The following is an 18984-nucleotide window of genomic DNA, read 5'->3' on the forward strand; positions in this document are numbered from 1 at the left end:
ATATATTTTTTGGGGAAGCCTTGCTTCTCTTGGCATCCATGAATACACGCCACTGGTGCCTTCCTCAGTCAGAGTCAGAGTACTTAACCCAGTCTATATTCACTGTCAGTCTCTTCTATACACCTTGCAGATTGGCAGGTAGTTAGAGCAGTGTTTCAGGGTTTGATAAAAGGACTGTAGTGAGGGTATATGAGGCTTTGACAGACACAACTCTGTCACAGTCTATCAGTGAAGCACTCAACCAAGCCCTCCTCTCCAGAGCAGAACCCCGAGGCCAGGGGAGAGACAGGTGAAGTCTGGGAGATATGAAGAACATCAACAAACTAGGCCAGTATCACCGGTGTAGTGTCATACCCTCCCCACTCAATTAATGTATTCCATTTTTCATTCAACCTTTATTCATACAGATTAATTGAGATAACATCTGTTCAACTCACCAGAGATGTTTTTTTCTCCTCCTAATGGTTATGAGCTGACAGACAACAAGCGTTTCTCTGAGTGTCCTTCCTCTAAAGCACTTTCCTTTCTTTCATCTCTATAAGAGTCACTGGGTAAGAGAGAGAGGGGGGTGATGAGGAGAGAGAGAGGGAGGAGGATGAGTAGAAAGAGAGAGAGAGAGAATATAAACATCAGCGAGGTAGAGAGAACACATCGTTAGGATGCTCAGTGGAGTTCTGTTCTAGAATGCCCTCCAGCTCTAGACAACAAGTCAGAATGCACAACTACTGAGCAATCAGACAACGTATTCTGTCACTAATGTCTAGAGTAGAGGCAGAGGGATACCAGTCAGGTATTTAGCGCCAAGAAAACACAGTTTTTGACTGATCTGTTTTTGTTTTTGTCTTTCAGCATTGGTTGGGGTTTACAAAATGTATTGCCAAACAAATGAAATGTAAGTACATGAATGCATGACCATGTATGACTATTGAAGTATACATGATGATATGCAGTTCCAAATTTGATTGGGTGATTGAGTCGTTGGCAGTTACTACTAGTTAGGTCACAGTAACTACTATAAAAAGCCTCTGTTCTAACATGTGACCTCTCCCCCCAGCCCAGCCTCCATTCACCATGTGTTTACGTGTCAAGTTTTACCCTCCCGACCCGGCTGCCCTGAAAGAGGAAATCACAAGGTAAGAGACTAGAGACAGAGTCTGACAGGCAGAATGGAGTGGGCTTATAATAGAGGAGACTAGAGTGCCAGCCATGCACTGCTGTCAACCCAACCGGGAGGGAGGGAGGGATAGGTGGTAGGAAAAGAGAGTGAGGATTTTGCCTACAGTGGGTGCAATGGATTGGAAGAATTGGTTTGGTCCAAATGACGTTGGATTCTTCCAACAGGGGGCATTCACTCTCTTTCATCTGATTGAAACTCCCGATGTTGATGCTGAATTTTACACACATCTAGAATATCAGTGGTAGACTACAGGCATGAATGAGTGAGCACAAGCTGATTTTAGGGGTATCGAAACCCTACAGTGAATCCGTTTGTAGGAGGATTTAGACCAGATAACTCTTTCTTTAAGCTGCAATGTCAGGTCACCCTGCCTGCACAATGTGGCACTCTATCTCTGACAATCAAACTACGGTGTAGAGGAGGAGGAAGGAGGAGGAAAGAGGGAGGAGGAAGGAGGAGGAAGGCGGAACGGCTGCCTTCCTCACACCTCACCTAGTTAGTCTGTGTCCAAATGGCATCCTATTCCCTATGTAGTGCACTAAGACCAGAGCCTGGTCAAAAGTAGTGCACTATATAGGGAATAGGGTGCCATTTGGGATGCAACCCCAGTCCCATCATGATGCAACCCCAGTCCCATCATGATGCAATCTAGCCCCTTTTACTTTCCACTGCTTCCCATTGTCTCATAACCCCAGTCGGAGCTAGGGAGGGAGAGAACGCTTCCCAATCCTCCACCATCTGGTGATGCTGCCAGCAGCACCTTCTGTAAAGACTAGACACACACACACTCACATACACACACCCAAACACACACACACTCACATACACACACACAAACACACACTTATGACATTTTGCTGTATGATTAATAATGGTATTTATTGCGTTACTGCTCTTAGAGAAGATAAGGCACTGGTGTGTGAAATTAATGCTGGGTAAGATATTCTGAAATGTGTGTTTTCTTGGGTGCTGCAGTCTGAGGCAACTTGATCTCACATGAAACGTTCACATGAATTGCAAGAGCCTGAATAACAATCACATTCTCAACCAGAAGACTGAAGGAGGACTCTCCATGGACCACAGCTAAACTGATCTATAAACCCAAAAGCACATCTCTTGTGTGCTGGCCAAGTAACAGTCTGTCACAGAAGACTACAGTTAAACCAGTAGATCACGAGGAGTTAATTATACCTCAAATCATAACTAAATCACAGATGATATGTGAAATCATAGAGGACAGAACCAGGGTGAAAGATAATCATCTCAGATCCACTCAGATCATGATAAGTGAAGTTCTATTTGAAGAGGAGGGTGGTACTGCAGTGTAGGAGGTAAGGATGTGGTTAACAGAGCAGGTTCTGAATGAGACTAGACAGGGTTATGTATTAATGATGGGAAGATGGGAACTAAAAGCCTGGTGTGAATCCAAAATGGCCCCCTATTCTCTATATATTGCACTACTTTTGGTCAGAGCCCTGGTCAAAAGGAGTGCACTAGTTAGGGGATACGGTGCCATTTGGGACACAGACTGGTTTTCCATATATTTATTAGCTAGAGGGTGTATTATGTTGCACCAGGCGAAGTCAGCAGCACTCTGCAGGGAGGAGAAGATGTGAAGGCAGAGTATAGAGTTGTGACTTATCTGACTTTACGTGTTCAGGTCTCAGGCAAGGTTAGGCTACTCAGCACGCAAACAAGCTTGGGTCACAGAATTAAACCTCTATTGCATTACTTATTCCTTTCATCTCCTCGTGGGGCAAAGGGCCTATGTTGCATAGAGACACTATATTGTTTATGCTGCTAACCTGGTAAACCTGCTGAATGCTGATATTCCTGCACCAAAACATCCCTGACAATGGCTCTTTTTCTCTCATGTCTTAACACACCTGGACACATGGAGTTTCCTGTAGACAGTTTTATCTATTGTGCCGTTTACTTTCCAGCAGGATTCTAACCTATTTGATATTGAATTGGAGAGGAAGCCGTCTCCACGTTGTTTTGTCATCCTGTGTAGAACGACCCAGTAGCAACCAGGGGACTGTTTGTTTGACTCAAACTAGTAGAAGTGGAAAAGTTATTTAATCATCCTGCTTTATAGAAGAGTCTCATGTCGACAGATCTCTGAGGGAGAGAATTCTTCACTATCTCCTCAACCTGAGAGATAAAAGGTTCCAATTAAGAGAAGGACCAGAAAAGGTGAAGTCCCCTCTGTGCTGGGCTGTGGAAGTGGCTGTGCTTTAGCTGGGAATGGAATGGTCTCCTGGCCCTATAGGCTAGAGGCAGGAAGGAGCAGAGACAGACTCAGAGAGACGCGCCATTATTCGCCTCAGGCCTTCCTTTACCAAACACTGTCTATCTCAAACACTCTCCTCTACAAACCCTTTCCAAACAACCAACAAACGAACAAAGAGTTAAGTGAAGAACATCGTCTGGGAATTTAAGATCAGGGCTCTCTTGGGTCGTCTGTATGACCCACTCATCCCTTTAAATGGAGCTACAAATGGAATGAAAGAAATTAGAAACAAATCATTTAGGTTCAGTACATCTCTTTGCTTGTTTGGAGTGGACCAGAAAACACACTGTTTCTGATGTTCCTTTGCAGATATCTAGTCTTCCTACAGATCAAGAGAGATCTGTACCATGGCCGTCTCCTGTGTAAGACGTCGGATGCTGCGATGTTGGCTGCCTACATACTACAAGGTAAATGGACCACAGCAACCCCATGTATTTCTTGCCTATTTTTTTTATTGAACCTTTATTTAACTAGGCAAGTCAGTTAAGAACAAATTCTTATTTACATTGACGGCCTACCAAAAGGCAAAAGGCCTCCTGCGGGGACGGGGGCTGGGATAATTTTTCTTTTTTTAAATACAATATAAATATAGGACAAAACACACATCACAACACTACTTAAAGAGAAACCTAAGACAACAACATAGCAAGGCAGCAACACATGACAACACAGCATGTTAGCAACACAACATAACAACAACATGGTAGCAACACAACATGGTAGCAGCACAAAACATGGTACAAACATTATTGGGCACAGACAACAGCACAAAGGGCAAGAAGGTAGAGACAACAATACATCACACAAAGCAGCCACAACTGTCAGTAAGTGTCCATGTCTTTGAATTAAGAAATTGAGATAAAACTGTCCAGTTTGAGTGTTTGTTGCAGCTTGTTCCAGTCGCTAGCAGCAGCGAACTGAAAAGAGGAGCGACCCAGGGATGTGTGTGCTTTGGGGACCTTTAACAGAATGTGACTGGCAGAACGGGTGTTGTATGTGGAGGATGAGGGCTGCAGTAGATATCTCAGATAGGGGGAGTGAGGCCTAAGAGGGTTTTATAAAGGTGTTTGTTATAAGACTTAATGGAAAAATACCACTGTCACCTACTGTTTTCATTGTGATGTGAGTGTGTGAGTGTGGTGGAGGTATAGGTCTAGAGCTCAGGCTGTAGCCTCCAGCACTGTGGCAGCATCCTCATTGGCATTCAGGCAGCTGATTTAAGGCTTGGCTCTCCTGCTCCCCTGCCACACAGAGACAAGCCCGCCATTGTATGATTGTCTGGGCCTGGCTCTTACAGAACCTCAGGGCTGCATGAAAGAACAGCAGTAGAACAGCCTGGTTAACCTATAGCAGATATATAGAAGAGAAGCTCTGATGGCATATACCATGACTACAATACATGTGGTTTATAACAGCCAGGTCACTATGCTTTATGTCATATTGGTTACATAGGTCTTCCCAGTAATGTATTTGTGTGTTGCAGACATCACAGGTAAAGTTGTTTCTGTTGTCTCCTGTGTTCTCCATCCTCCCCCAGCTGAAGTTGGTGACTATGATCCTGGAAAGCATCCTGAGGGCTACAGCTCTAAGTTCCAGTTCTTCCCTAAACACTCAGAGAAGCTGGAGAGACGCATCTCTGACATCCACAAGACAGAACTAATGTAAGGTGACACCTGTCAGACTCCTCATTGTGATTTTATTTGACACATAGTTCACTCAGTCTCTGTCTGTAGTCTCCATGCACACCTGATTCTGAACATGGACATCATCCATCCCACTAGCCTCCTCCCTCCTTCTCTTTCCCTCTCTTTCTGCTCTCTCTCTCTCTCTCTCTCTCTCTCTCTCTCTCTCTCTCTCTCTCTCTCTCTCTCTTTCTGCTCTCTCTCTCTCTCTCCCTCCCTCTCTTTCCCTCTCTTTCTGCTCTCTCTCTCTCTCTCTCTCTCTCTCTCTCTCTCTCTCTCTCTCTCCCTGTCTCTCTCTCTCTTTCCCTCTCTTTCTGCTCTCTCTCTCTCTCTCTCCCTGTCTCTCTCTCTCTTTCTCACTATCTCTCTCTATCTCTCTCTCTCTCTCTCTCTCTCTCTCTCTCTCTCTCTCTACCAGATGATTATGATATTTGACATAGCGCTTGTAATTGAATATAGTGTCATCATCAGCATGATGATTGTGGGCCTAATTTGATACAAGATCATCCTATCTCTCCTAGATAGAATGTTACATCCATGATGAAAATAGATATTGTGATGAGATACATTATGCATGACCCTAGCTAAGCTGTAGATATGCAATTTCATATCCACATCATATGCTGAATATACAATATTTTCCTAGCTGCTATTTGTCCAACTCTTCCTGCTTATGGATAGTGGGTGAAGGGACCGCAGTGACCTTAAGAGTGTGTGTGTGTGTGTGTGTGTGTGTGTGTGTGTGTGTGTGTGTGTGTGTGTGTGTGTGTGTGTGTGTGTGTGTGTGTGTGTGTGTGTGTGTGTGTGTGTGTGTGTGTGTGTGTGTGTGTGTGTGTGTGCGCGCGTGTGTGTGGGTGTGTGTGTATTTCTTAGTACTGTACTGCTGTGTCATTAGTTTGTGGCAACCTGGGACAACTCTGCCAGTCAGCTGAACATCACATCACCCTCAAGAGGCTCTCTCTCTCTCTCCCCTCCCCCCTTCACAGTATATGCAGTATCCATATATACAGACTCTACTACTGTAGACCACCTACAGGATCTTACCTCTGCTGTCCTCTAGTGTTGGTCTCTCTCATCTTTCACTTACTGAAATGAATGAAACAACATTCACTTTACAAATCATTAGCTCACCGCTGGAACCTTTTTCATCCATCATCACACAGCCCACCCCACAGTAATCTGTCAAGTCCCAGTAGACTGATGTTGTGTCCTCATCTCCCAGAGGACAGACTCCAGAAGAGTCAGAGCTGAACTTCCTGCAGAAGGCCCAGGAGCTGGAGACATATGGTGTGGACCCTCACCCCTGCAAGGTACAAACACCATGATAAGAGAAGGGTCCATTATAGCTCTGCACTGGCAGAGTCCTTTTAGCTCTCTATTGATTCCAGTACAGCCTGAACCTCATTTAATACAATATGATTTCTTTGCTATTCTGTTTGTGAGGGCAGTTGTACATTACATACAGATGTCGGATCTTAATTTGACACCTTTCGTCGCAGGAGGAAAATAATCCTGCAGGAGGAGGATTTGAATAATGAAGAAATATTTAAAATCGCCGCCAGGGGACAGCTGGAAGCGGTGTTTGTATACAATACAGTACCTTACCTACAGTGTACCATATGTAGGCTACGTGCCGGCTACAGCGTGTCTTGTGTGGATTCTAATAAATGGACACATCCTGCGATTGAACTAAATTTTGACAGTTCATTCATAAGCTTAGGATATAGTTGACCCTTGACTGTATGTCGTAGCCTAGTGGAGACCAATATCTATCTCATGTTATTAAGCTATATAAAATGGTGGTTGTTGATGTGTATGGTTGCATTTCAAATACATTTTGGTACATATGAATGTTGCCGTAATAGGACCTAGACCTAGCGTTTGAGCAAGTGAGAAAATAATTTTGATAGCATGCCCTGATCCCATTGACTCAACTGCTATTTTTCAGGGACTCACAAGGCTCATTTGAATTTCTTGATGTAGCAGGAAAATTATCTGCGACAAAAGAGTGATCAAGTTAAGATACGACATCTGTACAACAACATACACCGTGTATTCAATACTTGTGTTGTGTCTGTGTCAGGATGTGTCAGGGAACCCTGCCTTCCTGGCCTTCACTCCGTTTGGCTTCACTGTCCTGCAGGGGAACAGGAGAGTCCATTTCCTCAAGTGGTGAGTAATAATATGGTTAGCATAGTCATAACTTTTGTCAAGCCTTCATTGTTTTACAGCCAAAAATAGTTGCATAAAATGTAAGAGATGTAAGTGTGTAGTTGTTGCATAAAACGTGCGACATTTGGCTTGCCTGTCGTTAGCAATTGTTTTATTTAACCAAGCAGTCCAGAATCCCACAGTCTCAGACCTAAACCTATTTTTCCCTCCTCATGACTATAAAACAGAGCTGTTCTAATCTGCCAGTTGGTCACAATGAATATTTCAACGCTTCTCAATGTTCTGTTCAGTTTTGACTGGTCTTGTCTTGTCTTGGTGGGTAGGGACGAGGTGACAAAGCTGAAGTTTGAGGCAAAGACATTCCATATATATGCAAATCAGAAAGAGGTGGGTTCCATGACATGCATTATTAAAATGGGTTCCTTTCTGCTCTGGAATTACACAGTGAAATTCATGTAGATAAACCTGTTTTATGCATTGGAAATGGCCTTTGGAGAGAAGGTGTAATTTAGCCGTAAAAGAGAAGCTAATGACTTAACTGGACATAAGATGTGGGTCCATTGTTGATAGATAAATGTGTACTCATTGTAGTCTCGTTCATAGAAATAGAATGAATAGAAGTGGTGTCTCCATTCAAGTCAATGATTGCTTAATTGGTGGACTGGCAGCCATTTTGTGTGTACCCATGCCAGAAAGTAAAAGCAGGAAGTGTACCCTTCAATCTGTGCTGTGATTTGAGTCAACTCAACTGGCATTACAAAAAAAGGTATTCCATTGCATGAGCCACATCAGTTAGCATAATTTGAATGAACATTCTGCATTACCATGGCAATCCAGCCTCAGTTTATAGAACATTCCAAAATACCATGTAAATGATTGCATCACAATACCAGGCAGCCATTGCAAGTGTACCCATTACATTACATTACATTTAAGTCATTTAGCAGACGCTCTTATACAGAGCGACTTACCCATGAGTTTACCAGTCAAATGCCTGGGTAAGAGCTTCCAAACCCGTTCTATTCATTCTATTTCTATGGTTTTGGTAGCCAAGTCAGAAGATGTGAAATACAAGATGTGCATACTCTGTCATACACAGATGTGCATACTCATACCTACATGTGTATACTCACTGCAGGACAAGAAGATCATCTTGACATATTTTGCACCTACACCTGAGGCCTGTAAACACCTGTGGAAGTGTGGAGTTGAGAATCAGGCTTTCTACAAGTGAGTTACACTGACTTTCAGTAATTTAATCAATCAATCAATCAATATATGATAAAATGTACACTACTGGTCAAAAGTGTTAGAACACCTACTCATTCAAGGGTTTTTCTTTATTTTTACTATTTTCTACATTGTACACTACTGGTCAAAAGTGTTAGAACACCTACTCATTCAAGGGTTTTTCTTTATTTTTACTATTTTCTACATTGTAGAATAATAGTGAAAACATCAAAACTATGAAATAACACATCATGTAGTAACCAAAAAAGTTTTCAACAAATCAAAATATCTTTTATATTTGAGATTCTTCAAAATGACAGCTTTGCACACTCTTGGCATTCTCTCAACCAGCTTCATGAAGTAGTCACCAGGAATGCATTTCAATTAACAGGTGTGCCTTCTTAAAACTTAATTTGTAGAATATCTTTCCTTCTTAATGTGTTTGAGCCAATCAGTTGTGTTGTGACAAGGTAGGGGTGGTATACAGAAGATAGCCCTATTTGGTAAAAGCCCCAAGTCCATATTATGGCAAGAACAGCTCAAATAAGCAAAGAGAAACAACAGCCCATCATTACTTTAAGACGTGAATGTCAGTCAATACGGAACATTTCAAGAACTTTTAAGGTTTCTTCAAGTGCAGTCGCAAAAACCATCAAGCACTATGATGAAACTGGCTCTCATGAGGACCGACACAGGAATGGAAGATCCAGAGTTACCTCTGCTGCAGAGGATAAGTTCATTAGAGTTACCAGCCTCAGAAATTGCAGCCCAAATAAATGCTTCACAGAGTTCAAGTAACAGACACATCTCAACATCAACTGTTCAGAGGAGACTGTGTGAATCAGGCCTTCATGGTGAAATTGCTGCAAAGAAACCAATAATAAGAAGAGACTTGCTTGGGCCAAGAAACACGAGCAATGGACATTAGACCGATGGAAATGTGTCCTTTGGAGTCCAAATTTGATATTTTTGGCTCCAACTGCCGTGTCTTTGTGAGACGTGATGTGGGTGAACGGATGATCTCCGCATGTGTATTTGCCACCGTAAAGCATGGAGGAGGAGGTGTGATGGTGTGGGGGTGCTTTGCTGGTGACACTGTCTGTGATTTATTTAGAATTCAAGGCACACTTAACCAGCATGGCTACCATAGCATTCTGGAGCGATACGCCATCCCATCTGGTTTGTGCTTAGTGGGACTATCATTTGTTTTTCAACAGGACAATGACCCAACACACCTCCAGGCTGTGTAAGGGCTATTTTACCAAGAAGAAGAGTGATGAAGTGCTGCATCAGATGACCTGGCCTCCACAATCCCCCAACCTCAAACAAATTGAGATAGTTTGGGATGAGTCGGACCGCAGAGTGAAAGAAAAGCAGCCAACAAGTGCTCAGCATATGTGGGAACTCCTTCAAGAAATGTTGGAAAAGCATTCCAGGTGAAGCTGGTTCAGAGAATGCCAAGAGTGTGCAAAGCTGCCATCAAGGCAAAGGTTGGCTACTTTGAAGAATCTCAAATATAAAATATATTTAGATTTGTTTAACACTTTTTTGGTTACTACATGATTCCATATGTGTTATAGTAGTTTTGATGTCATCACTATAATGTATAAAATAGTAAAAATAAAGAAAACCCTTGAATGAGTAGGTGTTCTAAAACTTTTGACCGGTAGTGTATGTGCTATTATTACAATGTTATTACATTGCTAAATCTCTTTGTCTCTGTTCACTCACAGGTTGGACAAGTCCAGCCAGGTCAGAACGGTGTCCAGCAGTAATCTGTTCTTCAAAGGAAGTAGATTCAGATACAGGTAAATAGATGTACTAGCTATAATTAACGTTTTGAAGATCCTTCAGTTCAGTTTTTGGTGATAATGCACGGTTGAGTGTTATGTATTGTTTCTGTGTTGGCTCTCAGTGGCAGGGTTGCTAAGGAAGTGATGGAGCAAAGTGCCAAAATAAAACGGGAACCTCCAGAGATTCACAGGTGAGCCTTGGTGCTTTTGATGTCTGAGTTACACAATGGCAGTTAGTTTGATGTGTGAGTTACACCATGGCTGTGTTTAGACAGGTAGCCCAATTCTGATCTTTTTTTCCACTCATTGGTCTTTTGACCAATCACATCAGATCTTTTTCAGATCTGATCTGAATGGTCAAAAGACCAATTATTGAAAACAATATCAGAATTGGGCTACCCATGGCACTTAGTTTGAGCATGTTGCTTACAACTCTAGATGGTGTGATTCCCACATGGCCCACATACTGAATATACACTATATGTTACTGGACTGTGAGTCCCTTTGGATAAAACTGTCAGCTGAATTTCCTCCACTATATATCATCCTATCTAGAACCTAAAAGGGTTCTTCAGCTGTCCCCATAGGAGAACTCTTTGAATAACTATTTGTTTCCAGATAGAACCCTTTTCGGTTTCATGTAGAACCCTTTCCACAGAGGGTTCTAAATTTAACCAAAAATGGTTCTACCTGGAATCAATAAGGGTTCTCCTATGGGGACAGCAGAAGAAACCTTTTGTAACCCTTTTTTCTAAGAGCGTATGCCTTTAACCCCAACATGTAACATGTTTAAACACAGGGCTGGTCTGGTACCCAGTAGGAGCTGTCCTTCCATCACCCACGGCCCAAGGCTGACCAGTGTCCCCCGACAAAGACGGAGAGCTGTACACATCTCCATCATGGAGGGTAAACACACACTGGCCCCTCCCCACACATATCAGTTACAATCATTTACAGTAGACATAGATAGGGCTGGATTAAGTCTACTTATGTGTGTAACAAAAAGTTATAGCACACAGATGGCTGGTTTGCCAGACCCAGATAAAGCCTATTTCTGGACTGAAAAGTATGCTCAATGAATAATCTCCATTGAAAGTGAAATTTAGCCCATTAGTAAACTGGTCCCAGATTGCATCTGCACCGCTAGCAGAGCTACTTTAAACCCTACTTTTTCTTTAGAAGTGCCTTACAAAGCAGCTGCCATAAGATTTAAACGTGTCTGAGGTCTATGCTGCTATGGTACTTCACTGCCTCTATTCTGGGAGCTTTTAACACACACACACACACACACACACACACACACACACACACACACACACACACACACACACACACACACACACACACACACACTGACACACAAAGCTTGTCTTGAGCAGTAACCTGAGTAGTACCTTTGCTATGAGAGCGGAGCAACAGTTGTGTGTGTCATTCAGGCTTATCCACACACACACACACACACACACACACACACACACACACACACACACACACACACACACACACACACACACACACACACACACACACACACACACACACACACACACACACCAAAGGCTGCACCAATTATCTATTCTCCTTTGTCATTCTTGCAATTCTCTCAAGAGTTGCTGTGACTGTAAGGTATTATTGTGGCAGGAGAAAGTCACTTTGCTGCTTTGTAAAGAACATTCACAGTCCCTTTTACAGTATAAACGGGAACGTGAAGTAGCAACTTACCTACATGATGTCGGTTGCATTGTATTGTATTGTACAATGACAGGTCCTGATATTGAACCCCTCCAACCCTGTCCAAACCTTTCCTGTTCTTCATTGGTATCAGTGGTAATAATACCCAGTCTAAAAATAGCCCTCCTGTCAGGGCCTCTCCATGTATGTCACTATGGAGCATATATGGTTAGAAGGGTAGCAGTTTTAGGGGGTGGGGGGGTAGGTTAACCACACTGCAATTGGGCCACATTCCTGCTCTCAGGATGCTGCCAGTCACTCTCCCAGCCTGCCTGGCTGTCATAGAGACAGAGTGGTGTAGTGTAGCCAGCCATCGCCAGTCACAAGGACAAAGGGATAGGGGACAACAGCAGACAGGGGACAAGGGACAAAAGTAGAGCGGACAGACACAGGGGAAGAGTAGGGTGGTAGGACGGTGGTAGGACGTTAGTAGGGCAGTTGTTGGACAGTGGTAGCTTGGACAGTGCGCTTATTCACTCCTTCAACAGCCACCATGGTGAAATGCCTGATCCGGATCGAGACCAAGGTGAATGTGCATCTGTGCATGATCAACCACTGCTACCGTGATATGAAGGTCCGCGTCCTCCAGCTGGGGCCCAGACTCATGGGCAAGGTTCTGGGGGCCATACCCATCTTCCCTGCCCTCCCTGGGGTACACTCAGCCTCCGGGTTTGGGTCCGCAGAGGCCTCCAGGGCTTCGTCCAGGCTGAGCGTAACACCTCCTGGTTATGGCTCCAACAGGCCAGGTAGCTCCTCCGAAGGTAAAGGACCTCATCATCATGGCACAGGATTCAGAATCCCTTACTAAACCATCCAGGGTTACACTTACACATCTTAAAGAGCAAGTACCTCATCATGGCACAGATTCCTCCATCTAGTGTTACAGATCTTAGTAACATTGCTTTGAAACAGCTTTGGAAGCCATGACCCTGGAGTCTGGGGTAACACAAGAAGCCTTCGAGGAACCTCTTCCTTCTCAGATTCCCTGTTTTCGTTTGAGATGGAACGATGGCATGTGGCTAGACGGAAGTATTTGTTTTGGGTCTGGTGTTGTGCGAAATGTTGTCTCGAGTAAATGTTATGGCCGACGGCTTTGATTCTGAGTTGATTTGGTTTAAGGTCATGTTAGTAGTGTTGTAGAGTGACATCAGTGGCTGCATTGCATGTCTGTTGTTTATGTGAAGCAGTGTAGTGGAGCATTTGGAGAGGATTGCTTGGGGTATTCCAGGTATTCATGGGTTGCATGTTTCATCAAAGTATCTTTTTGAATGTTTGTTTTGGACTGATGCCCAACTAAGCAATTTACTCAATGCATCGTCAATGAGCAATGATGAAGATTTCATCAAAAGTGGCTTGGAAATACAATGCCATTCAAAATGAGGCAAATAATTAGTAGGAAAACCTTTTTTCATCATTTTGATGTCGCCAGATTGACTTTAGATGTACAGTCATGGCCAAAGGTTTTGAGAATGACACAAATATGAATTTTCACAAAGTCTGCTGCCTCAGTTTCTTTAGATACTTTTGTCAGATGTTACTATGGAATACTGAAGTATAATTACAAGCATTTAATAAGTGTCAAAGGCTTTTATTGACAATTACATTAAGTTGATGCAAAGAGTCAATACTTCTTTTTCAAGACCTCTACAATCCGCTGTGGCATGCTGTCAATTAACTTCTGGGCCACATCCTGACTGATGGCAGCCCATTCTTGCATAATCAATGCTTGGAGTTTGTCCGAATTTGTGGGTTTTTGTTTGTCCACCCGCCTCTTGAGGATTGACCACAAGTTCTCAATGGGATTAAGGTCTGGGGAGTTTCCTGGCCATGGACCCAAAATATCGATGTTTTGTTCCCCGAGCCACTTAGTTATCACTTTTGCCTTATGACAAGGTGCTCCATCATGCTGGAAAAGGCATTGTTCATCACCAAACTGTTCCTGGATGGTTGGGAGAAGTTGCTCTCGGAGGATGTGTTGGTACCATTCTTTATTCATGGCTGTGTTCTAGGCAAAATTGTGAGTGAGCCCACTCCCTTGGCTGAGAAGCAACCCCACACATGAATATTCTCAGGATGCTTTACTGTTGGCATGACACAGGACTGATGGTAGCGCTCACCTTGTCTTCTCCGGACAAGCTTTTTCCGAATGCCCAAAACAATCGGAAAGGGGAATCATCAGACAAAATTACTTTACCCCAGTCCTCAGCAGTCCAATCCCTGTACCTTTTGCAGAATATCAGCCTGTCCCTGATGTTTTTCCTGGAGAGAAGTGGCTTCTTTGCTGCCCTTCTTGACACCAGGCCATCCTCCAAAAGTCTTCGCCTCACTGTGTGTGCAGATGCACTCACACCTGCCTGCTGCCATTCCTGAGCAAGCTTTGTACTGGTGGTGCTCCGATCCCGCAGCTGAATCAACTTTAGGAGACAGTCCTGGCGCTTGCAGGACTTTCTTGGGCGCCCTGAAGCCTTCTTCACAACAATTGAACCGCTCTCCTTGAAGTTCTTGATGATCTGATAAATGGTTGATTTAGATGCAATCTTACTGGCAGCAATATCCTTGCCTGTGAAGCCCTTTTTGTGCAAAGCAATGATGACGGCACGTGTTTCCTTGCAGGTAACCATGGTTGACAGAGGAAGAACAATGATTCCAAGCACCACCCTCCTTTTGAAGCTTCCTGTCTGTTATTCAAACTCAATCAGCATGACAGAGTGATCTCCAGCCTTGTCCTCGTCAACACTCACACCTGTGTTAACGAGAGAATCACTGACATGATGTCAGCTGGTCCTTTTGTGGCAGGGCTGAAATGCAGTGGAAATGTTTTTTTTGTGATTCAGTTCATCTGCATGGCAAAGAGAGACTTTGCAATTAATTGCAATTCATCTGATCACTCTTCATAACATTCTGGAGTATATGCAAATTGCCATCATACAAACTGAGGCAGCAGACTTAGTGAAAATTAATATTTGTGTCATTCTCAAAACTTTTGTGTAATGGTCGTCGTAGGCAGTGGACCAAAATGCAGCGGGTTGAGTGCTCATCTTAACTTTATTGAAGACATATCAAAACCAAAAAATTAGCGAACAAACAGGATTACAGGCTAAACACAACTATGCAATCACAACTTCCCACAAAACCCAAACAAAACACATCCCTCTATATAGGACCTTCAATCAGAGGCAACGAGGAACAGCTGCCTCCAATTGAAGGCCAAATCAATAAACTAAACATAGAACTAAAAAGACTAGACTAGAACATAGAAATATACTAACATAGAACATAGCCCAAAAACCCCGGAAAACACTAACCAAACACCCCTCTACATAAGCACACACCCCGAACCACATAAAACAAATACCCCCCTGCCACGTCCTGACCAAACTACAATAACAAATAACCCCTTTACTGGTCAGAACATGAGATTTTGGCCATGACTGTAGTATAGCGTTAGCTACCTAGCTAAGATTGAGTGGACACCGGATTTTAGCTAGCTACTGTTAGCATTGCTAGCTATTTTTGACAAACTTAGCTAGCTAATGACAACATTGCCATGTCTAAAGTAAATTTGACAACATGATAATGCTGGAAAAGTTGTTTCCTACTAAACATTTGACTACTTTAGCAATATCATCGTATTTCCAGGCAGTATAGTGTAATTTAGAGTAAACAGTCGTTAGCCTCCGTCCAGAATGACTGGGTTTATCAGGATTTTAGGGCACCACTGTGGCGCCACCGATAGAGGCCGGATTGAGAACGTTCATAACAATGGCATGACGCAACCGAGTGATGGAGGATAAACCTATGAATATTTAGGTCAGAGGGGCCTACTGTATTAGAACACCTTTGTTCCTCTGAGTTCGACTTGAAGCAGGACAAGGTAGTATCTACAACCTACAGGGAATGTGTGTTAGAGTGAAACCTATGATCCTCCATGAGGACTCTGATTCTCCCCCTGGATCATTTTAAAGGCTGGCTGAGCTCTCTATTTTCACATTAACACTCTGGGCTACAGAGTAGATCCTGCCTCTCATCCCAAAGGTCTCCTGACTCAGGGATTGCCATGAATAACTAGATCTGAACACTGAACTGAGAGACACAATATCTCTCTGCCCCAATGTGTAGTTTTGTTCCATGGTACACTGATATGTGTTATGTGGATTCACTAGTTGTGTAATAGGAGTTGTTGCTCATTGTCTTTATGATGGGATACATTTTCACAGCTCTGAGTTTGATGTTTCTTCTACTATCTCTATCTCTCTCAGGCCTGGAGTCCCTACGAGACTCCGCCCACTCCACACCCGTGCGTTCTGTCTCCCATGGCGACTCCTTCATGCCGAGACACCGTCACCACACAACAGATGCCGGCGAGGGCGGGTCATCCCAGCAGGTCATCTCTGACGAGGCCTACTGCCCCTCAGACAGTGTGCTGCCCACCCCCACGGCCGAACACAGCCTGGAGCTAGCCGTGGCGCGCCACCCTAATGGAGCCCCCTGCAGCATCGAAGAGGAGGAGTCGGAGGCCGGGACTCCTGAGGGACAGGTGGCTGAGTTTGGCCCCGACGGCAGAGTATTTCGGCTGGGTCGGACCAGGAAGTCTCTCCCTAACAACGAGGTACAGGAGCTACATAAGTTCATCCTGAGTGTGTTGCGTATGTTCCTGGTGACCATGGGACTGCTGTTCGCCCTGCTCTCCCTCCTCATCATGCTGACTGAGTCTGACCTGGACATCGCCTTCCTCCGGGACATACGCAAGACGCCTGAGTTCCAGCAGTTCCACTTTGAGTATTTCTGCCCTCTCAGACGGTGGGTTGCCTGCAAGTTCCGCTGGATGGGAGGCTTCCTTATAGACAAGTGAGAAAGACTGAGCGATGGAGGGAGAGAAAGAGGAGTGAATGAAAAAGAGGCCTCCTCTGAGAGGACATATGCGAAGGATGGGGGAGGATAGGAGAAAGTAAAGGAAGGCTGTAGACAGGAAGGGAGGGCTGCTCCATCTGAATGGGAATTAACCTTCAAGCTTCTCCCACAAGTCACTTCCTGTTACAAGCCAAGGACCGCCCCCTTCGCTGACCCTCTTCCTTTTTCTAACCATCAGACTGAACGGAGGACATTTTCTGAGCTCATGTTTTACTTTGGAAATTCAGGTCATTTCAAGGTACTTTATTTTTTACCAAGAGACAAGGCAACAGAGTTATAAAACGACATAAAATGAGACATCTGAGGTCTGTTATAGGCCTGGGAAGAAACACATATTATTCAACCAACAGAACAACAACAGTTGCCTTTATTTTCTATTACTTCATATGAACATCAATTGTAAGAGAGAAAAAATCTGTATAATAATAAGATGGATACAAATATATTAGATGGACATTGATATAAAAACAGAGGTGTGAAGTGTTGAGTTGTGTACTGTACAATGAGTTTGAGCTGAGAAAGGATGAGAAAGAGAGATGAAAAACCATGCCTTTTACTCATTTGGGGTCAACATCTAAAACATCCATGATAATCATTCTAATGCTGCTGAAACTTTCATTTGGGCTGCTATTGGAGGAGAAACATTTCTACTGGCAGGAGTACTGAAGTCTGGAGTCGGAAAAAGAAACAAAGATATGATATTCAATATAAGATGTAAAAAGGTACGTTTTTGAATGTACAGTACCATTCAAAAGTTTGGACACACCTACTCATTCCAGTGTTTTTCTTTATTTTTACTATTTTCTACATTGTAGAATAATAGTGAAGACATCACAACTATGAAATAACACATATGGAATCATGTAGTAACCAAAACAGTGTTAAACAAATACAAATATATTTTACATTCTTCAAAGTAGCCACCCTTTGCAGAATGAAGAAAAAGCAGCCAACAAGTGCTCAGCATATATGGGAACTCCTGTTGGAAAAGCATTCCAGGTGAAGCTGGTTGAGAGAATGCCAAGAGTGTGCAAAGCTGTCATCAATGCAAAGGGTGGCTACTTTGAAGAATCTAAAATATATTTTGATTTGTTTAACACTTTTTTGGTTACTACATGTGTTATTTCATAGTTTTGATGTCTTCACTATTATTCTACAATGTAGACAATAGTAAAAATAAAGAAAAACCCTTGAATGAGTACGTATGCCCAAACTTTTGACTGGTACTGTATATATACACTGAGTATACCAAACATTTGGAACAGTCTCAATTCGCCGGGGCACGAACTCAACAAGGTGTTGAAAGCGTTCCACAAGGATCCTGGCCCATGTTGACTCCAATTCTTCCCACAGTCAAGTTAGCTGGATGTCCTTTGGGTGGTGGACCATTCTTGATACACACGGGGAACTGTTGAGCATGAAAAACCCAGCAGCGTTGCAGTTCTTGACACAAACTGGTGCACCTGGCACCTACTACCATACCCCATTCAAAGGCACTTAAATCTTTTGTCTTGCCCATTCAGCCTCTGAATGGCACACATACACCATCCACGTCTCAATTTTATCAAGGCTTAAAAATCCTTCTATAACCTGTCTCCTCCCCTTCATCTACACTGATTGAAGTAGATTTTACAAGTGACATCAACAAGGGAGGCTTTCACCTGGTGAGTCTATGTCATGGAAAGAGTAGGTGTTCTTAATGTTTTGTGCACTCAGTGTACTATACTGTCTTGTAAGAAAGTTGAAGAATATCTGTGTAATGACTGTGTGTGTCCTAAACTTGGTTTATAGTTTGTTAATTAACCATCATTACAAATTGGCATGGAACAATCAAGAGACAGTCATACAGTACATCAAAACTATAAACCAAATGAATGGAATTGTTGTATTTTCTGATTTCAAATGGCATCAGATAGAATACTGTTACGAATTATTTTAATCAATGTATAAAAACTAGCAATCATGAGTTTTTTAAAGAAACTTTCAAAAAAGATC

The 18984-nt window shown here is 43.2% G+C and overlaps 1 protein-coding gene across 1 annotated transcript in view; it reads left to right on the top strand.

Moving 5' to 3' along the window:
• Nucleotides 1-17819, top strand: part of LOC106594991 (FERM domain-containing protein 5) — a 120511-nt gene extending 102692 nt beyond the window's left edge. Inside the window, exons 3-14 of the mRNA XM_045689335.1 lie at nucleotides 850-892; nucleotides 1055-1133; nucleotides 3780-3877; nucleotides 5008-5131; nucleotides 6375-6462; nucleotides 7236-7324; nucleotides 7648-7711; nucleotides 8463-8554; nucleotides 10288-10362; nucleotides 10470-10538; nucleotides 11147-11253; nucleotides 16338-17819. Of these exons, the coding sequence (XP_045545291.1) occupies nucleotides 850-892; nucleotides 1055-1133; nucleotides 3780-3877; nucleotides 5008-5131; nucleotides 6375-6462; nucleotides 7236-7324; nucleotides 7648-7711; nucleotides 8463-8554; nucleotides 10288-10362; nucleotides 10470-10538; nucleotides 11147-11253; nucleotides 16338-16930 (1521 nt within the window). The 3' untranslated portion in view covers nucleotides 16931-17819. The remainder of the gene's footprint in view (nucleotides 1-849; nucleotides 893-1054; nucleotides 1134-3779; nucleotides 3878-5007; nucleotides 5132-6374; nucleotides 6463-7235; nucleotides 7325-7647; nucleotides 7712-8462; nucleotides 8555-10287; nucleotides 10363-10469; nucleotides 10539-11146; nucleotides 11254-16337) is intronic.
• Nucleotides 17820-18984: the final 1165 nt, after the last annotated feature.

Source organism: Salmo salar, chromosome ssa11 (assembly GCF_905237065.1).
Source record: "Salmo salar chromosome ssa11, Ssal_v3.1, whole genome shotgun sequence".
NCBI classification, from domain to species: Eukaryota; Metazoa; Chordata; class Actinopteri; order Salmoniformes; family Salmonidae; genus Salmo; species Salmo salar.